The 20873-nt window shown below is 52.8% G+C and overlaps 1 protein-coding gene across 2 annotated transcripts in view; it reads right to left on the reverse strand.

Moving 5' to 3' along the window:
* The window catches only part of IL4R (interleukin 4 receptor), a 38928-nt gene that overhangs the window by 13041 nt on the left and 5014 nt on the right, over positions 1-20873 (reverse strand). The window contains exons 1-5 of one of the 2 annotated variants that reach the window (XM_058569803.1): positions 9444-9677; positions 6137-6218; positions 4227-4365; positions 2515-2666; positions 1395-1546 (exon numbers count right to left, since the gene is read on the reverse strand). In XM_058569803.1, coding sequence (XP_058425786.1) covers positions 1395-1546; positions 2515-2666; positions 4227-4365; positions 6137-6200 — 507 coding nt within the window. In that variant the 5' untranslated portion in view covers positions 6201-6218; positions 9444-9677. Of the gene's footprint in view, positions 1-1394; positions 1547-2514; positions 2667-4226; positions 4366-6136; positions 6219-9443; positions 9678-20873 lie in introns of those variants that run through there. The other variant, XM_058569802.1, reaches the window with a different exon arrangement.

Here is a 20873-nt window from a genome sequence, read left to right on the forward strand (position 1 = left end):
GAGAGGGGGCAGCGACAGAGGCTGAGGTGGGAGCTTAAGACGTCTGGGGCCTGCTCCCCGGTGGCCGAGGCCAGGCAGCCTGGGTCCCAGGACACGACACAGCTCAGAGTAGGCCCTTGATGACTCTGAGCGAGCAAGTTACAGACCAGGGCATGGGGGCGAGGCGGATGGGATTTCTGAGGCCTGCGGGCCTCAGGAGAGAGGAGGAGGACGTTGGCGACGTTCTCTGTGCCAGGCAGGGGTGCGTGTCTCTGTCACACCCTGCGCTCTCAACAGGCCCGAGGGGCAGCTACTCCTGTTACCCCGTTACAGCTGAGGAAACAGAGGTACAAGGAAGTTAAGCGACATGCTCAAGGTCACATAGTGGGCACATGGCAGGGCACGTACTGGAACCCAGCTCTGTAGCACACAGGGACACGGTGTTCCAATGTTCCCCCAACGGGAATGTCTGAGGGGAGAACATGGTGGGGGGGAATGACCTCTACCCCCACCTGCAACTAAAATAGAGGGGGCCAAGCCAGCCCTTAGGGACTGCCCTGCTATGATTTACTTGCGAGTCTCCTGTCAATCAGCACTCTTTTTTAAAATGTCAATACATTTATTTAAAAAGGAACCTGGGGCTGGCCTGGTGGCGCAATGGTTAAGTTCGCACACTTCGCTTCGGCGGGCCGGGGTTCGCGAGTTCGGATGCCGGGCGCAGACCAACGCACCACTTGTCAAGCCATGCTGTGGCGGCGTCCCATATAAAGTAGAGGAGGATGGGCACAGACGTTAGCCCAGGGCCAGTCTTCCTCAGCAAAAAGAGGAGGATTGGCAACAGATGTTAGCTCAGGGCTAATCTTCCTCAAAAAAACAAATAAATAAATTAAAAAAATAAATAAATAAAAAGGAACCTGCTGTCACTGCTTTGACTGGAAAGTAAGCATCAGGTGCCCTGAGTATCACATAACAGTAAATGCAACAGGAACCAGGAACGAAGCAACGATGTTACATTACAGCTGAACTTGTTTCCTGGGGGAGGCTCTGAGCCTGCGGTCTCCTCTCTCTGTTAAACATCATCCAGGCTTAGTAAACCGACCAGCTCAGCTGAGACACCTCTCATGACCAGTCAGGGTAGGGGGAGCCCACGAGGAAGAACTGTCTCACTCTGGGACTTGGTGACTTAAGTGGCTGTTGGAGGTACCACCTCAAGTCTCAGGGAAACACAGAGCTGGCCCAGAACTCTCCTTTACACATGAGGGGCAAGGCCCAGAAATAACGTCCCTTCTCTGCACACTGGGAATCAGGGCCCTGCACAGAGGCAGGGTAGAAGCCAGGGCTCTGGCCCAGGGCTGAGTCTCTCCCTCGACGGAGGCCCAAGAGGTGGTGCAGAAACCCCCTGGGGAGCCACTCACATCCGCGGGGTCGTCTTCATTGGAGATGTTGACCAGGTAGGTGAGCTCAGAGTACAGGTAATTCTCCAAAGGGTATGGGTTGCTCCACGTCAGCAGCCACGTATGGGAGACGTTGGCGTGAACCACGAGGTTTCTGGGCGCCCTGGGCTTCACTGCGGAGAAGCAATGCCTGGTGAGGGGCTCGGCTGGGCAGAGGAGGCGGCCCACCCGGCCTGCAGACCCCGGGGCATTGGGATTGTCAGCCAACACCACATCCACAGGACATGTATGGGTACCACAAAGATTTAGAGTCATAACAGAGAATTACAATCACAACACTGACACTTAGGTTGCTAAAATTCATCTTAAGCACGTTAGCGATTATTAACTACCCTCCTCAGTGAATGCAAAATGCAGAAGCCAAAGTAACCCAAACTCCGGCTTCTTTCCTCTCATCCTTCACACTTGTGGCCATACCTGTATATTATATTATTTACTAAGGATTTTTCTTTATTTTGATTCATGTGTTTTAAAACTTAGTCTCTTTTTAAGCCATCGTATCCTTGGGATCACAGGTACATAATCTGCATTAAAATCAACATACACATGTAAAAATTATTTTCATTCATGAATTCGTTCGTGGGTCGATTTAAATAACGCTCCGACCACCAGCGGGATGAGTATGCCCTTCAGGAACTGCTGATGGTGGGGCGAAGATGTGAGCTCTGCGAGAATACTGCACCTGCTACTTAGGAGCTGTGTGACCTTAGGCAGGTTACTTGCCTTCTCTGTACTACAGTTGATTCAACTGCAAAACGGGAATAATAACTCTCTTCTCGAAACTGAGGCTCAGAGAGGTAATGTGACTTGCCCAAGGTCACACAGCAATAAACGTTGTTTTCAACTCCTGTCACTATACCCCAGCAAGTTCATGGGGAATTCCTGTGGGGACTCTGGGTACCAGGATAATGTCAGCCTTCCGTGGTCCAGACTGTCTACTGAAGGGAGCCTGATATACTGCTGAGCCCAACCCCATTTCAAAGATGAGAGGACTGCGCCCCAGAAAGCAGCAAGAACTCCACCAGGTTTGGGAATAGGTAGAAGGCTGCGGGAACACCTGCGCCCCGCCCTGCCCGCTCACCACGCTTGCCCGGCATGAAGGAACTGCTCCACAGCGGCTGCTTCCCCGCCCACAGGTCCAGCTGATAGATGTCCTCGTTGACTATGCTGTCCATCAGCATACTGCACATGCACACCGCGCCTTCTTTGTTCTCGGGGACACACGTGAGGTTGCTGCCGAGACAGGTGCTGTGTTAGTCTGGTCAGGCGACCCACAGGGGTCCCGGGGACATGCCTCAAGGAGCCACACGCTCTTCCAGCTTCCTGGTCACCCTGCCTCAAGGACCAGATCTGGACACTTGGGGGCAGAGTGTCCAGGGTGTGGTGGGACAGTGGACCAGGACCGCCTTCCCTGCTGGCCACGCCCCTCCCACATCCACCATGGACTCTTATACGCCCTGGGCTGCAGCCCTGCTCCCGGGACTCAGCTCATCCCGGAAAGCCAGTGAAAGGGAAGAACCCGTGGCATTAAAGAATTGATCAGGACCTATGTGTCTGTCCCAGCGTACCTCTGGGTGGCACATTTATCCCAGGGTACAGCAAACTATGGCATGACTTGCACGCTGCCTGTAGGCACACGCCCTGTGCACCACAGCATAATCCTAATACGCCGCCAAAAACAGTCAACCCTGCGTCCCATGGGCTGGCAAACATTTTCCGTAAAGGGACAGATAGTAAATATTTTGGGTTTTGAGGGCCATACCATTTCTGTCCCAACTACATAACTCTTCTGATGTAGCACAAAAGCAGCCAGCCACAGAGAGTACATAAACGAATGGGCATGGCTGTGTGCTAATAAAACTTTATTTATAAAAACAGGTAGTGGGCCGGATGTGGCCCAAGAGCCATAGTTTGGGGATCCTTGGTCTAGGCCAATGTACCACATGCAGAAGCACAGCCCATCCACCTTAGTATATGCTGGAATGCCACCTCTGTCAGTGTACCCTATATTCTGGTGTGCTGTCTATCCCAGTGTGTACGCTCGTGTACCCGAATATGTACCCACGATCACCACCTGTAACAGCACCTCGTGTGCCATCGATTATCCCAGTGACCCACCTGGAACAATGTACCCCACGTTCCATGGTCTGCCCACATCACAGTGAACTCCACCACTAACACTGTACCCCCAAACAATGGTCTGGCCCAGCAGTTCTCAAAGTGTGGTCCAGGGGCCGCTAGGTCAAACTACGTTCAAAATAATCCTAAGACATTATTTGCCATTTCACTCTCTCTCTCACAAGAGTACAGCGGAGTTTTCCAAAGGCTACATGACGCCTGACAAGGTCACTGCTCTGATGGCTTGTTGAACGCGGGCTTGTGTGCTGTTCCGATTTAAAATTTCTGTTTTAATTTCTAAGAGGGTAAATATTGATAGATATAAGCTACCTAGACAAAAGCTTTTGGGATCCTCACTAATTTTTAAGTATGCAAAAGAGTCCTGAAACCAAAAATTTGAGAACTGCTGGTCTAGTGCAATATTCCATCCACATCCACATGCCATACACCTCGGGGACAGTGTGCTCGGGGCACTGTGACATACTCGTGGTCTCCTACATACGCAGCGCCCCAGGGCGCCTCGCCTCTGACCCTGTGCCAGGGAGCCCCAGCAAACTGCATTAGCATCACGCACTGCAGGGCGCCACCCAGACCAGGGGAACTCCTGGGGCAAACCCTCGGGGCACAGTTTCCCCGGACACCCACCCCCGCCCCCCGCCCCCAGCCCAGGCTTACTCATAGTTCTCGTCATTCAGCTTGTAGGACAGGCGGAGCTGGGCGCTGCAGTTGGTGGGACCGTCCATCTCCCACTCACAGGTGGAGGTGTGGATGTAGTCGGAGAAGCAGGTGGGCAGACGCAGGACCTTAACGCTCCCTGGGGAGACACAGGAGCACTCTGAGCAGCCGGAGCCCCACAAGCAAGAGGGACACGTCGGAAGCCAGTCGCAAAGAAACAAAGCTTTCCGATGCTCGGGATGCGAATGGCTTCTCTGGGAGAGGTCGTCAGTATCTCCAACACTTTTTCTAATTACTAATGCTAATTACTTGCATCATCATTTGCATACCATTACCAGGCAGAAGTTACAGAGGGCTGGGCCAGTTTTATTTTTTTTTCCTCCCATTCATTCAGAAATGAGGAGACTTCCACCCAAGCTGAGCATTTGACAACAGACAGGACGGGTGGAGCTGAATTGGCACCTCTCCACATCTTCTGGGAGGCCGGTAAATCAGCCCAGACAAGACCAAGGGGCCCACCGTAAACAAGGAAACCACAGTCCCCGGCCCTCACAGAGAGGGGCCGGGCCCGCAGCTCCTGGAGCTCCCCAGCTGGCACTGGGGTGACTCCTGAGGCTGAAGAAATACCCTGGGGTGCAGGGTCCGTCAGTGGGGATGGACCAAATGCACCCTCATCTGAGGCAAACGAAAGGAAAATGAAAGGAAAAATGGTGACAGTCTAAGGGGTGCTGTTCCACGACATGTGTCTGCCCTGCGGAGGTGGGAGTGGGGCAGGCGCTGCTATTCACCTGCCCGCTCCCTGCCCCCACCTATTCCCCACCCTTCTCTGTGCTCATGATGCTGACCCCTCGTCCTCTGGCTTCCTGTTGGGTTCGGCCAATATTGAAGGGCGGGATGAGAGGCTGGGGTACTCCTTCCAGCCAGGCAGAGGCAGAGCTAGGACTGGAACCGGGCGGGATGTATACTGAGTTTGCCAAATCCTCTGAGAGCCGTTTTAGCTCCAGGCCACCCGCACCTCAGCGCCAGACCCCACCACCACTGGCATCCATTTGCATTTGGTCGCTGGATACAGGACCTACCATATCAAGGAGACTCTTAGATATTTAATAAATATATTAAACTCACCTCATGTCCAAAACTAACTCCGATTCCCTGGCCCCCAAAACACACGCTCCTTTGCCTCTCAGAAATGACAACCACCTCCTTCCCAGTCACTCAGGAGTCATCCTTGACACCTCTCTCTCACCTCCGTTCCAGTGTTTTCAAATCTACCTTCCAGATGGATGCAGAAGCCCATCCCCTCTCATCTCCTCTGCTGGTCCAAGCCCCCCTGGCTCACCATGGCGCCTCCTCCCTGGCCCCTGGTTTCCACCCTCGTGCGCACCGCCAGACGGATCCTCTGCTCAAACCTGCCAAGTCCTTCTTGACTTGGCCACCCTGTTACTCCTCTGACTTCATCCCTTTCCTCCTCCTGCTCCCCGCCTCCACCACACCGGCCTCCTTCGGTCCCTCGAACGCTCCAGGCAGCCTCTCGCCCCAGGGCCTCCACTGAGATCCTCCCCCCACCCCGAAATCTGCATGGCTCCCCACTTCCTTCGAGTCTTTGCTCAACTGTCACTCAGTGAGGACTTCCCTGAGCATCGTATTTTCGATTGCAATCCTCCCACTCTACCCAGCCTCCCCACTCCTCCCTACCGGGTTCTACACGGTCTTTTCCATCATCTTCCAACAGTCTTTAGAATTTACTTATAATTAGGAGCATCTGTCATTGGCCGTCCCCTCCCATTAGAGTCTAATCTCCTCAAGGCCAGGGGCCATCATTTTGTTCACGGATTATCCCGGGAGCCTGGTGCGGACACAAGCAACGCACGTTTGCTGAATGACTGAAGGCAGGAGAGGTGCTGGCTTACCTGCCGCCCACACCAGGAGCAGGCAGCTCATGGGGAGCGCGAGCCCAGAGCAGAGCCGCCCCATTGGGAGATCCAACGGCACCTGCCAAGAGAAAGTGAGCCGAGTTAGTGGGACCCAGGGTTCCTACCATCCCCGTCACCCCAAGTGCAGCTTGTAGGGCTCATCTCCTCCAGACGCAATCCTCCCCCGGCCAACAATGAGCCCTCCATGTTCCCCAGAGCTGTTTATAACCACGAAACACAACCCAAATGCTCAAAGCCCAGAGTGAGAGCCAAGAACACCTGTCCCAAGAGATGCTTCTGGAAAAAAATCCCATGGTCTGCTAAGTGTGAGCAACCCCTCAGACTTTCGGAAGTTCATAACGCACATTTGTGTGTAAAGGTTCTGATAAGTCCTGCAGTAAAGAAATTTATTTTTCTTCATTTAACCCAATGCTTACCAAATTTATTTCCATACCCAACCTTCAAGTTTGTGTGTGTGTGTGTGTCAAAACCCCAATTAATCCCTGGAAGGATTTACAATTCCTTGAAATGTTCTTCAGAAATGCTAATCTAATGGTCCAGCCATACAGAGCTGGTTAAATAAACGATGCTGTACCTATGCAATGCAGTATAAAATGATGCTGTTGAGTGTGTTAGACCTACCACATTAATGGCCCTGATTCTTCACTCCTCTTGTACCCATGTAACCTTGCAGTGCCCCCCCCACCACCACTCCGGCCAGGGCATTCTCCCTGCCTCCCCCCCCAAACCCCCTGGTCTCTGGCTCAAGAGACCAGCTTTGCCACAGAGACTAGCTTTGCCAGCAGAACATTAGCAAAAGTGATGCAGGCAGAGCCCGCTTTGGCATGACCACCACCTTGAGAACACTGGGCTCGCCTGCTGGAGGATGGGGACGTGCAACAGCCCCAGCAACCTCATTCTGCAGCAGGCAGCAGGCAGCCACCCCACCCCCATCATGTGACTGAGCTTGTGCAAGATCAGCAGGGCTGTGTGGCCCACCCGAGGCTGACCACAGATGCAGGAGCGAGCCCAGCGAGATCAGCTAAGCCCAGGTAAACTGTCCCCCAAAACTAGAGCGAAATAAGTGTCACCTGCTGTACGCCCCTGAGGTTTCATGCTGTTTGTCACACGGCGTTATTATTGTTCCCCTCCCTCATTACCCCGCCACCCTGACTTCTAATCCCACAGGCTACCTTTGCTGTTTTGCAGTTTCTATAAATGGAATCGTGCACTGCTCCTATTGTGTTAACGACATCCCATAATGCGACTGAGGAATACACATTAGAAGGTACAGACATCCAGAAAGAAAACACAATTCAAATCCCCCTAAAATCAAGGCCCACTTACACACTGGAATCTATTCTTCCAGATTTATTTCCATAAAAATAAGGAGATAAATACGAATTTTATTTACCAAAATAGCAGCACCCTCTCCATACTAAAACTTAAATTTTAAACTTATTATACCATTAATGTCATTCCATGCCACTCCATTTAGATCCAAAGCATGAAATTAATAGTCTTCCACTGTGTGCCTACCACTGGATTTTAGCCCGGATTTATTACTTTTATTACTCTGTTATTACACACAGCTCGGTTTATGCACCTGTCCTTGGAGAGCCATCCCACACATTTCTCTGATTGTCCCCTAACTTTAAACACCTGCTCTGCCACTTACTCCTTGTGAGTCCTGAGCAAGCTGCTTCACCCCCTGTGCCTCAGTTTCCCAATCTGCAAAGTGGGGCTAACAGCCCCATCTTGCTGGGGTGTTGTGAGGATCAACTGAGCTAACACACGTAGAGTCCCCAAACAGTGGCCTGAACACAGTAACGACTCGAGTAATGTCACCAGTAATTATCATTAAGGAAAATGCTCAGGAGCAGACTCCCACGGGGTCAGAGAGTGTCCACTCTCCCCCCACACTCCTGGCATATAAGGCCAAATGCCCTCTAAGAAGCAGTGTCCCGAGGCATACACCCCTGGCAATGCTGACAGCACCCCCCTCGCCCTGTCCCCGCTGGGGTCTCTGTCTTGGGGTCATATTCAGAAAAGCAGCGTCCAGGCCTCCTTTGGCTACTGAGTATCCAAGTGCTGGTAAGACAGTTACCCTATCTTTCATTGCTTGGCCTCCTCCACCTGCAACGCGGGAATGACACCAAGATCGCCCTCACAGGTGCACCGCGGAGGACAGGCGGCGGGTACCTAAAGCACCCTGCACGGTGTGCGGAGCGCGGTAAGGGCGTAATGCCGCGTCAGAAGCCCACACCCCTGCTGGAAGCTCTCCAGTGACTTCGTCCCACTGGAAGGTCCTGCCCAGCCAAGCCTGCCTCCCTCCCCACCTGGCCCAGCACCTGTGCACGGAGCCGCTGCCACCCGCACATCTTCACTTCCTGCTGCTCTCCAAACACACCGAACTCATCCTGCCTCCAGACTTTCCTCTTGCGGTCCTTCCATTCATATTCCCTCTCTCTCAGTCTCTCTCTAATTTATTCATCGTGGATAAATTACCCCTTAATATTCCAGTGTATATTTCAGAAAAACGAGGACACTCTCCTGCGTAACCACAATACGATCATCAAAATCAGGAAATTACCAATGATGCATTACTGCCTTCTAATCCACAGACCCGACTTCTATTTTGCTGATGGCCTCAATGATGCCCTTATAAGTCCAGGATCCAGGCCGGGACCATGCACTGCATCTGATTAGCATGCCGCCCCAGCACCCGGGTCTTGGCTTCTAAACACAATTCTGCACTGAAAGGAAGCAGGGCTCCTTGCAGAAATGACTCACTCCAGGAGCAGGAAAGTACAAAAGACGCCTGCAGTTCTTGTTGTGCCAGAAAGTAGGGGAGCGCTCCAAGAATGAGGGGAACACGTCACAAAGACACAGGAACCAGCCTGACAGGTGCCCTCCAGCCAAAATAGGCAAATTGGAGCATCACAACAAATACTATAGTAACCAACGGTAACCCTTGCCGTTAAAGTAGGGGTCCAGGAGTCTACAGAGAAAAAGATCGCTAAGTGGGGGGCAGCTCCCTTCCACCACGGCAGCCTCTGAGTATCCCCACAAAACTCGTATTAATTATCCATTAATTAATGAGTCAAAATACTTACTAATTAACTTTATGATACAGAAACCTGGCCAACACCCTCCTTAACCAAGTGGTCAGAGTTAACATCGTCAGGAATGGGATACATCAAGGTCACAGGCTTTCTGAAACCAATGCCCTGAGAAGAACACAACACTGCTTCTCTGGTGTTCCTGCCCCCAATGCCCAAATCACGTGGAAACGTCGACAAACCTAAACTGAGGGGTGGTCTCTAAAGGAACTGGCCTGTCCTCTTCAAAAAGTCCCCCGGGGGCAGAGGGCAAGGATGGTGGAGAAGTGGGCTCTTCTCAGTTGTCCGTCAGGCTGGGAGCTGGTGTGTGTCCTGTTCACGGCCGAGTTCCTCGTTCCCACAGCAACGCCGGGCGCATCCCACGTGCTCAGTACGTTTGTCGCATAAAGTCATTTTGGATGTGATGTGGGGCCCTGCACAGGGCTGGAAAGCTCTCCCTAGGAGGAGACTCAATATCCACTTGAAGCCCCAAGGCGCCTTCCTCGCTGCAAGTCTAGTGAAGATCAAGGAAGGACGGGCGGGCGTGGGCTGGTGGGTCCATGACGTCGGTTTCTTCTGCAAAGTCCCAGTCACTTTCCCTCTCACAAGTTCACAGATGCCCACAGCATCCTGTGGCAGAAAAGGCAAAGGTGTCGCTTTAGCCCCAATTTTGAACAAAGAGAAACAGGTCAAGATGCATGTCCAAGGTCACAGAACAGACGGGCTATCGTGGTAAAGTCCTCGAAAGGAGGGTGGACGAGTCCAGCAACCCCACAGGGTATACTAAAACATCACGTCCATGGCAGTCGGGGATGTCATCTTTGATCTGTTTCAGAGGGCACATTGACGTGCATCTGTGCACGCGCACACCCACAGACACTCTAGCTGGCTTCACAGGGGTGTGTGGGTGCTGCATTGCAGGGGAAACCGCGGCAGAGACACAGCGAGAGAAAAGGCCTCCCTGAACATCACAGGGAACGGAGGACAAGGTGCAGACAAGCAGAGGAATGAAAAAGAATAATTCCCAGGTGATCAGGGGCAGGCATGTGGCAAGAGGAAATCATTTCAGGTTCGCACCCTCAGTCACGGGATTCCTGACATGTTGGAGTTGGGAGGGGTCTCAGGGGTCGCCTGCCTGTCTCAACTTCCAACGGCACAGGGACGCCCTGCAAATATCTCGTCTCTGACACGTTGTCATCCAGGTTCTGCTTGCACCCCACCACAGACGGGGCGCTCACCCCCAGGCCGTGGTTGAGCAGAGCCTGACCACTGAAAACAGCCTCCTTATGTTGAGCCAAGGATCTGCGTAAACAAAATCCTGCTTGTCAGTTACTCACGTTGGGCTCGAGACTTTGCTACGTGCCTTAGAAGCATTACCTTACTGAATCTGCCCAACACCCTCTCGATGGGGTTTCCCCCCAGAGGCCAGAGAGATGAAATAACCTGACCATCAGGTCCCATAGCTGGCGAGAGGGCAGAGCTGGAGTCAGAATGCAGGTGTGCTGGCTTCTGAGCCCAAGGTACATTCCGATATATCAACTTCCTCGACTTCTCCTCCTAGAACCACAAACTGAACCCGACAGCTCAAATGAAATGAGCTAGGAAGAGCTGGCCATCCTGCTTGTCAATGGCAAACATCAGTTGTCCAAACACAGGACTGCACAGCCTGACTGAGCAGCAGCAAAGACCCAGGGCTTTTTTTACTGTCTGCAAACTCCCCATGAGCCACAGGTGAAGCAGCAGCTTAAAAAAACCCAAAAAGTCAGCTGAAGTCGCATTACCAGGGATGCGAGAGCTAGGACAAGGGAGGTGACGGTGCCCAACCACACCTGTGCATCACTTTGGAAGAAATACTGCTGATCTGCGGCTTGTTGAGAGGATGACAACCGACACAGAGAAGGCCCCAAAACCCCAGAGGGCCTAGAAGGTCTCTGCCTGACAGGTTCTGCCCTCCTACATCCTGCATCCTCATCCTTCACTTAACAAACATACAATATTGGCCACATGCCAAGTCTCCTTCTAAACATTTCACATATATTAATTTATTCAATATTCAAAACAGCCCCACGAAGTATGTACTATTGTATTCCCCACTTTCAGATGAGGGAACCAAGACACAGAAAAGTTAAGTGACTTGCCTGAGGCTGCAGAGTGGTGACAGTCCTGGGATTTGAACAGGTGCAGTCAGGCTCCAGGGCCTCGACTCTTAACCACAAGTGTGTCTAGAAGCTAGAGTCCTGAATGTTCTGGAGGTCACTGACCTGTCTGAACATCTGATGCAAACCCCAAACCCTCTTTCTAGAAAAGTGCACACATTTAATTTTGCATTCCATTTTTGGGGTTCACAGATCCCCCGAAGCCCAAGTAAGGACTCCAGGTCAAAGGCAGGGGATGAGCAGTCTTTGAGGGTCTCCGAACAGGGTCGTGGCAAGATTTTCCAAAACCCCGTCCAGGGCTGAGAGAATGACGGATGAGAGGGAGCCTGGGGGCCAGTTACCAGTCGCTGCAAACGTATCCCCCCATCTCTTCTCCACGCTGCACCAGACATTTAAAAATTGGAATCCAGCCCATGAGCTGCTTGCTCACGCTCCTGAAAGGCATCTTCACTGGGGGGCCAGAGATCGCCGGGGTTCACGGCCCATCGGAGAGGAGCATCTCTGACTCAGAATAAAATCCAAGCCCCCGAATAAAACAGCCAATCCAAGAGGGCACACACCGTGTGACTCTAGTTACGCAACATTCTTGCAATGACAAAATTATGGAAATGGAGAACGGGTTAGTGGTTGCGGGGGAGAAGGGGGGTGGGCAGGGAGGGAGGTGTGGCTATAAAAGGGCAACACGGGATCCTTGTGAGGACAGGACTGTTCTGTCTGTCTGCAGTGGTGGAGACACAACCTGTGCACGCGATGAAACTGCACAGAACTAAGTACACGGACACACACACACGCACAAGTCCAAGTACCACACAGGCAATGGAACAGGACCAGCGGCATGTATCACTGTCAATATCCTGGTTGTGATGTGTACTGTAGTTTTGTAAGATGTTACCCTTGGGGGAAACTGAGGGTATAGGGGATCTCTCCCCATTATTTCTTACAACTGCATGTGAGCCTGCAATTATCTTAAAATTAAAAGTTTAAGAAAATGCAAAAAAACAAAACAACAACAACAAAAACAAGCCCCATGATGATCTGGCCTCTGCCACTCATCTCACCCTCCCTCCCCCACAAGCCGTGGGTCCCACTGGCCCCTTAGCACCCTGACACACCCCGGCCCCTTCCTCCCTCACAGCCTTTACACCCGGAAACGCCATCTAATGAGGGCTCCCTGTGACTTATCACAGCACCTGTTTATTTCTGTCACATACTTATCACCATCTCTAATCTTATCACTGAGGTTACATGTGTGAATGTTTATTTTATTTCAGGATGTAGATGGCAAAGATAGAAAGATTTGACTGCAGAAATGTTTTCAACTTCCCCAGATCAAAACAGGCCATAAAAAAAAAAAAAGAAAGCAAGCCAAAGGCAGAGGTAGAAAAAGGCAGCAATCTACATTACAGAGGGTTAATGGCCTTAATATATAAAGAGATCTCACAAATCAATAAGAAAAACATTGCTTTAAGAAAAATAGGCAAAGGACATAATTGGTTCGCCAAAGAAGTAGTCTGTGTCCGCAAGATATGAAATAGCCACTCCCACTGCTGCTGGTTCATGAAGTCAGGGGTGTAAAAGAGAACGTGTAACATTTAAACTGTTTCTTTGTCTATATATGCACTGTTTATCTTCTCCCCGCTCCCCCAAGAGAACGCAAGGAAGGCAGAGCTCTATGTCTGCCGTGTGCCTAACAGCGCCCGACACATACATAATATTTGCTCCATAAATGCCTATTAAATGAATGATTGGCTAAAATTTAACAATAACAAATTCAATAATCTATTTTTTAACATGGAGTATGTACCCAGCTTTTGCCCATAATAATTGCTACACGTATGTAGAGATTATCAGGCACCTGGCATTCTTCTAAGTGCTCACAACACGGGAATCAATTCAGTTCTCACAACAACTCTGAGGCAGGTGCCATTAAAACCCCCATTTGACAGATGAGGAGACTGAGGCTCAGAGAGGTCGGAGCACTTGCTTGTGGTCACGGAGAGAAGATTCGAACCCAGGCAGTCTCACTCCAGAGTCCACACGCCTAACCACCGTGGATGCCGTGCCCGCCACCCTGGGATGTGGTGTTCTTGCCAAAGATGAAAATTAAAGCCCAGAAAGGGCAAGTCCACGGTCAGGAGTCGGAAGTGGCAAAGCGGATGAAGGCCGGAGCAGGGAGAGAGCAGAAGCGCTAGGAGTGGGAAACAGTCCTGCGGGCGGGGAGACACGCGGGACTCACTCTTCTTGTTTGGGGTAGATGAGTGGGGTGTCTGGAAAGGTCAGAAGCCAGTGGCGGTCTGGCAGCGAGGAAGCGGGCCTCCTGAGCCCGCGGGGTGCACGGGCCTCCTGCTCCTCTGCCCTCTCTCGGCGGCAAACCGCCTGGAAGGGGGCGGGGGGACTGGATCTGCAGACAGGACACAGCCCATCCCGTGACAAGAGGCGAGACGAGGGGAAGCCACAAGGGCAAGGGCTGCGGTGGCCTCCCCTGGGAGCCGCTGACCCCTAAACTCCCCAACCTTAAGCCAGCCTGGAGCTTCCTCCAGACAGCTGGGCCGGTCTGGCAGCGGCCCAGGGACACTCTTCTCCCCGGGAGGGCAGCTTTCCCAGAACTGCCGCCAGGCTGGGGTTCCCAGAACCAGCCGCCACGTCAGCAGCCCCGCCCAGAAGGGTGAGGCAGCCAGGCCAGGGCCCCAAAATGGCCTGGGTGCTGCCTGCCCGCCCCACCCCAGCTCAGCGAGGGGAGGGGTGGGTGATCGCAGGCTGGTCCTGCCACCACCAGTAGCAATAATCAGCCCCCGCAGCCAACCAGCCCACCAGGCTCCCTGTACACCTACTGTGTGCTCAGCCCTCGCTCATGCGCTCCTGTGTTCTCGGTGCGGGTGTTTCCTGAGGACCTACTATGTGCCAGCTACTGCAGAGGCGAAAAAGGCCATTCCTTCCTTCCTTCCTTCCTTTAACAGATATTTGAGTGAGAAGGGAAGTTACTGGAGGGCTTGGGGCACAGAAGTGACATAACGAGACTTTTCAAAGGATCCCTCTGGCCCATGGGGTCAAGGGCAGAAGCAGGGACCAGTGAGGAGGCGCCCGGACTGGTCCAGGCAACAGGTGCGGGGCTCGTGCAGGGTCGGAGGGAAGGAGCGGGAAGAACTGGCTGGATTCCAGATCTGTTTTGAAGGTAGAGCCAACAGGATTTGCTGGCAGAATGGATTTTGGGGGGTGGTGAGAGAAAAAGAATAGGGGGTCAAGAAGGCCTCCAGGCTTTTGGTCTGAGCCACTGAAAGATGGAGCTGCCATTTACCAAGAGGGCACGGACTGTGAGGGGCCCACGTGAGAAGAGGCGGCGGAGGGGCCCGGGAACAGCATCCTCGGATCTGAAAGAGGCTGTGCGGAGGCCGCCGTCTGTGACGAGGGGCGGGGAACAGCCACACTGCGGTCCTACAGGGTCAAGTCTCCCCGGGGGATGAACGAGAATCCTTCGGGCAGCGAGGGGCAGTGTGTGGAGAGGGAGGAGGAATGTCCCACGGGAGGCGGTGAGGGCTCCAAGAGGCAGGGGACGTGTCCCATCCTCTGTGACCAGAACGCCCGGCACGGCGCGGACACTCAATAAACGATCTCTCGTGCTTTCCTCTCTTCTTATTTTCACACTTAGACAGTGCTTCCTAAGTGCCACGCACTGTTCTAGATGCTTAAGTCCTCCCTGTGAGGTGAGCACAATCACTAAACCCACTTTACAGACTCTGAAGGATCTTCAGAGACGGAGGATGCAGGGAAGGGACGAGTGAAGAGTGAGTGAACGGCACAGCCCATCTCTGACCCCACAAGGGGAGGCCTTGGCTGCAGCGATGGGGAGGAGAGGCCGGCAGGGCCACAAGATGACGCTGTCTACCAGGCATGGTAAGCGATTCAGACTCCGTCCCCAGGGCAATGGGGAGCCACTGAAGGCTAATAAGCAGGAGAGGAGCTGCTTTCCAGAAAGCCCACTCCAACTGTGGGGAGAGCGACCGCAGGGATGAGATGGAGGAGGCCGGGTCAGGAGGCGACCGCACAGCACGGGGGAAAGAAGAGAGGTGCTGTTGGAGCTGGAGGGGCAGACTCCAGCCCTGTCTGGGAGGCGGACGTGGCAGGACTTGGCGGGGAGCTGGGAGGGGGGGAGGTGGCCTTGGGCGGGGGCACTGGGTGGTGCCCCTCCCTGTGACAAGACTGCCTGCTGGGGAAGAGCACGCGCTCCACCGTGGGCCTCCAAGGAGGCAGGCGCTCAGAAGGAAGCCTCAGGCAGCAGACAGACTCGAGGGTCATCAGCTGTGGGTGAAGCCCGGAGGGGGTGTGCAGATAAGACAAGGCCTTGTCTGAGAGTGACAGGAGAGGACCAGAGTCCTTCACGGGACACGGCTGGGCCAGAGGCCCTGGAGGGGCACCATCGCAGGGACAGGCTAGCATCTTGTGCCAATGGCCACTTCATGGCAATGTGGACATCTGTGTTGGCTTTGGACACACTAAGTCCAAGTGACCAATGGGGCCCCTGGGGAGGCACCCAGGCGACTCCATCTGGGGTCCTGGGAGCCACGCCCACCTGCGGAAGGGACAGGAGGCTGAGGAGGAGGCTGAGGCTGAGGGACCGGCATCCAGACGCCCCCGCTCAGGAGCAGCTGCCGCCCTCCGTCACTCTGCAGCCCTCCTCGTCTTACTTCTCTGCCCAGCACTTACTCCTTGCAGCACATCACACGCACGGGTCCCGCTCGCTGTCCCAGTGCCCCACCCGCACGCCAGCCCCCGCGAGGCCAGAGGCCGTGTCCACCCCGTCCACGGCGGTAGCCCCAGAGCCTAGCACAGTGCCCGCCACATGCGCACGGTCCGCAGATACCTGCCGAATGGAAGAATGAATGAACAACCCCCCTGGCTGTGTCAGCCGCCCCTGAGGGAGGCAGGGATACAGCCCCAAGAACTGGAATTTTCCACCTCTCCCTGCTGGATAAACAACGACCAATTCTGCCTCAGAGTCTCCTTAAATACCCTAATGCAGGCACCGACCACGGCCACCCCGGGGAGCTGACCTCCAGAGCACTGGTAATTGGGGCATTACCACGATTACTTCTCTCTGCCCTGAGCAGCAGACGCATGACGTCTGGCCCCAGAATGCTGATTAGATTTGGGCCGTCTTAGTGACCGGCAGTGGCTCAGTGGGCCTCCTTCCTGAGGTCCGCAGAGGTCACCATCATTGCCCCCGCGTGTCCCCAGTTCCTCCAGCCAATAGAAACCATGTCCTGGGCCCTTCTGCCCATGGGTCCCACCACCCCCGCCCCCAAACAGACCAGCCTCAGTCTCAGCTGCACCAGACTCTGCTTTGTACTTGACCCTCACCAACTCTTTTAACCCTGACAGAGACCCAAGGAACACGGCAGGTGCAGTTATTATCATCCCCATTGGAGACATGGGGACACTGAGGCCCAGAGAGGTTCAGGAACCTGCCCAAGGATGCACAGCTAGTAATTGGTGGAGCCAGGACTTGAATCTGGAACTTCTGGCTCTGGAGTCCGCGGTACAGCACCTGGCATAGAGGAGGTTGTCATAAACTTGCTCCTTTTATATGCCTCTCTGTTTGTTCCTCCTGGCAAGCCCCGTGTGGACAATGTGGCCAAACACGCCCCCTGCACAAAGGGGAAACTGAGGCTCAGAGGGGTCCAGAAATCACCCGCAGTGACGAGGCAGGAAGTGATCGAGCTAGACCTTGGCGTCCATCCCTGTTTGCCTCGCCCTCACCAGTGAACTTGTCTCAACAGTGACCAGGACTTTGCCCTCTGGGCAAACCCAAAGCCGGGGACACAACAGCACAGATAAGAGCTGCCTGCTCACTCTCTGCAGACAGGCATGGGGGGAGGTGCTCTCCCTCCAGTTCTGCCTGTGTCTCACCCCACATCATTCCTGGCACGGTCGGGGACACACAGACCTGGTGGGCCACTCACGAGGGCAGGGATCCCAGAGCATCTAAGACACGGAAGCATAACTCTGGGCCTCAGTGTACGGGCCCCACCTTGACCGGCTGGGAGAACTTGGCAAGCTGGGGTCCTCTCAGAGCCTCAGTCTCCTCATCTGTGAAGTGAGGGCAGGACCCCTTCCCTCTCAGCATGGTTGTGAGGAGGCAGAGACCAGCGCTGGGTGGAAGAGACTGGGACAGAGTTGACAGAGCAGGTGGCAAAAGTTCACCTCCAAGTAGACACTCTGACATCCTGAGGCCATGACGGCTGCCACAACAGAACGGACAGGTCCCACAGGACAAGCTGAATGACGGAGGCTGGGCTCAGAAGGACAACGCTGATTCCATTCATATAAAGTTCAAAAGGAGACCCACCGATCCTGGGGTTAGAAGTCAGGACAGCGTCCTTGCGGGGGCAGGAGGGAAACTTGTGGGGGGCTGGTCATGCCCTGATTAGGTAATACACGTGTTCACTTTGTGAAAATGCAAGAAGCCGTGCACTTGTCTGCACGTATGTTGCAATAAAAAGGAAAAGAAGCAACTAGAAGGATGTGCAACTATGACATACAACTATCTACTGGGGCTTTGGGGGAAAAAAGGAGGAGGATTGGCAATAGATGTTAGCTCAGAGCCGGTCTTCCTCAGCAAAAAGAGGAGGATTAGCATGGATGATAGCTCAGGGCTGATCTCCCTCACAGAAAAATAAATAAATTAAAAAAAACTGTTTTAAAAAAAAAAGGAAAAGAAAAGAAAGATGGATGAGAGGGAAGGCAGAGGGTGGAGTGAGCAATCTAGGCTGTTGGGGTGCATCAGCAAAGATCTTAGAACCATCGATCCTCAGGGCTGGGAGGACCCCAGAGACCCTTAGTCCACTGCAAGGACACTTCAGGTCCCCTGGGCCCTTACGAGGGGCCATCTACCCCCTGCCTCCCCCCTCCAGCAACAGGGCACCCACTGCTGCTGGGACAGCTCACAGCCGCCCCTCACGGCCACTCCGCAGAGTCAACGCAGACATCCAAGAGAACTCAGGTGTGCGCCCTCAGTGAGCAGAGAGGGGCGAGGGGGAGCGCCGGCCCGCCCCTGCAGCCGCCACTCCACTTCAGCTGCTCTTTGCCACATGAAAGTGAAAGCCTGGGCCTTGCTAGGTCTTTTGACTTTTCATCATTTGGAGATCCAGATGTTTCTGCGTGTCACCCTGATTTCTAAATGCTGGGAAACAGTTCTGTTTTTTTAAAACCTCATCCCATATTTGTGGTCCTTCTTGGGCTTACGATCACCAGCTGTGTCCCCCTGGGTGGGTGGGTGACCTGAGATGCCAGGAGACACCAGGAAGAGGAAGGGAGCAACAGGTGAGACCCTGCACCCTCCCAAGCACCCCCAAGGGGTAAGGCTGCTTCTCACCCGTTCCCTCCCTCTGTCCCCGTTCCCTTGTGCTCCTGACGGGATGCGGTTGTCACGGTGATGAGAAGGGAGCAGGGCTGGAGACACCCCGTCGCCTGCTCCTGTGGTTGAGCAGCATCCTGCGCCAGTGAGGACTCCAAGAATTCTGCAAGCCCCACTGCCTCCCTCCTCAGAGGGGGAGGGCGAGGGGACCAAAAGCAGTCTTTGCAAACCCTGCACTCTCCAGCCCCGCCCAGCCGACCCTAAACACGCCAGAAGGCCCCACTTACGCACTTCACTGGGGCTGTCTGCCCTGCCTCTCGGGGCTCTCCTCCTATGCCACCCCTCCGGATATTCCCGCTCAAGCCCTGCTCCCTCCTCAGCCCCCCTCACGGCTCTGCCTGTCCCTCTGTCCCAACATATTTGGGAATAGTGAGCTGCGTCTCTCATTTCTCCCCCTTTCCATACTGAAAGTTCCTCCAGGCCACGGACTCTGTCTTACTCATGTTTCACTGCGAACAGAGGAGGCAGCCAACCAACGGTGGTCAAATTGCAGTCATCAGTCGCCTCATCATGGGTGCTTTCCCACCTCCGGGCCTTTGCACATGCCATTCTGGCTGCCTGGAATTCGAGCCAACATGTACACCCAGTGACTAACATCCGTACAGGGATGCTTGCAATGCCTTCCATATTCACTATCATTGTTATTTTCACAAAACCCCAGAGAAGGGCAAAGCGAGTCATAACCCCATGTAATGGATGAGAAATTCGAGGCGCAAACAGGGAAAATGATTGCTCAAGGTTACCACACAAGAGGGTTGCAGAACTGAGACTGAGATGCGAGTTGTTGTTTTTTTTAAACTCATCTGGCTACCAGACTGGGTTAGAGAAAAGTCCTACAATTTTAGGTGGAAGAAAAGAAAATAAAGAATTGGAAAATTAGTCAAGAAAAATGCAAAGGAAGATAATAGGTATAGGGATATTAATACAGAATAAAATAGAATTCAAGACATCAAAGTATTAAGAGAGAGACAGGTCGCTACTTTGTACGGATAAAAGGAGCAATTCACCAAGAAGGTATAAACATCACGAACCCTTCTTTTCATCATCCATCCTATTCACATGCTCCCAACCACACAGCTTCAAAAACTCTTTAAGAAAGAAGAGAAGGCCAAGGAGAAACGAACAGATCCTCCATCATAGTAGGAAATCAATCAGATGGAGAAAAACACATAAAAACCAGAGAAGGTAAACGATATAACTAGCAAGCTTGATCTAATAGATACATTTCTAGAACTTTACACCCAACAGAAAATATACATCTTTTCAAATACAAGATGCACATATAGAAAAATTGACCAGAAAACCCTACAAAGATCTCAACAAATTCTCCACTGTTGATATCACAGAAGCCACAAATATTGACCACAATGCGATAAACTTAGAAATCAACAATAAAAAGATAACTTTAAAAAATTACATCCACCTTAAAAACTTTTTAAAGCATATAACACTTTTAATCAAAAAGGAAATTATAAACTGTTTTAGCAGTGAACGACATTGTGTAACAAGACCTGTGAAATAAAGCCAAAGCAGTACTCATAAAAAAAATTATACCCTGAAGTAGATTTGTTAGAAAACAAGAAAGACTGAGAACAATAGTTAGCCTCAAACAAGGAATCTCAGAATGGAAGAAACTCTGACTGACACCAGCTCAGGTAGAAGAGAGATCTGGAGGTTTTAGTTGACAAGTCCAATATGAGACTCATGTGGGATGTGGCCACTAAGAAATATGACTGCAGGTTTCATCAATAGAGGTATTGGCTCCAAATCCAAGGAGATGATAGTCTCCCTCCTCTCCGATTAGGCAGGCTCTGGGGGAGGCAATGGGTTTTATGTGGGACTCTGACCAATCGGATCATGTCCAAAGCCAGATTGAATTCTTGACAATTCCCCAAGTCAGGAAGAATGACTGCAAGAACTATTGGGCTGCAGTTGGAAGGAGATGGTTACTACGTCCAAGGGACAGACCCGGAGCCAGAAAGTAAATGCTCCTGGAAAGCTAATTTGGCTAAACCGCAGGAAAGAGGTTAAAGCTGTCCAAGTGTGGAAATCTGGCTTCTGGAAGG

The sequence above is a fragment of the Diceros bicornis genome, chromosome 26 (genome assembly GCF_020826845.1).
Source record: "Diceros bicornis minor isolate mBicDic1 chromosome 26, mDicBic1.mat.cur, whole genome shotgun sequence".
Lineage (NCBI taxonomy): Eukaryota > Metazoa > Chordata > Mammalia > Perissodactyla > Rhinocerotidae > Diceros > Diceros bicornis.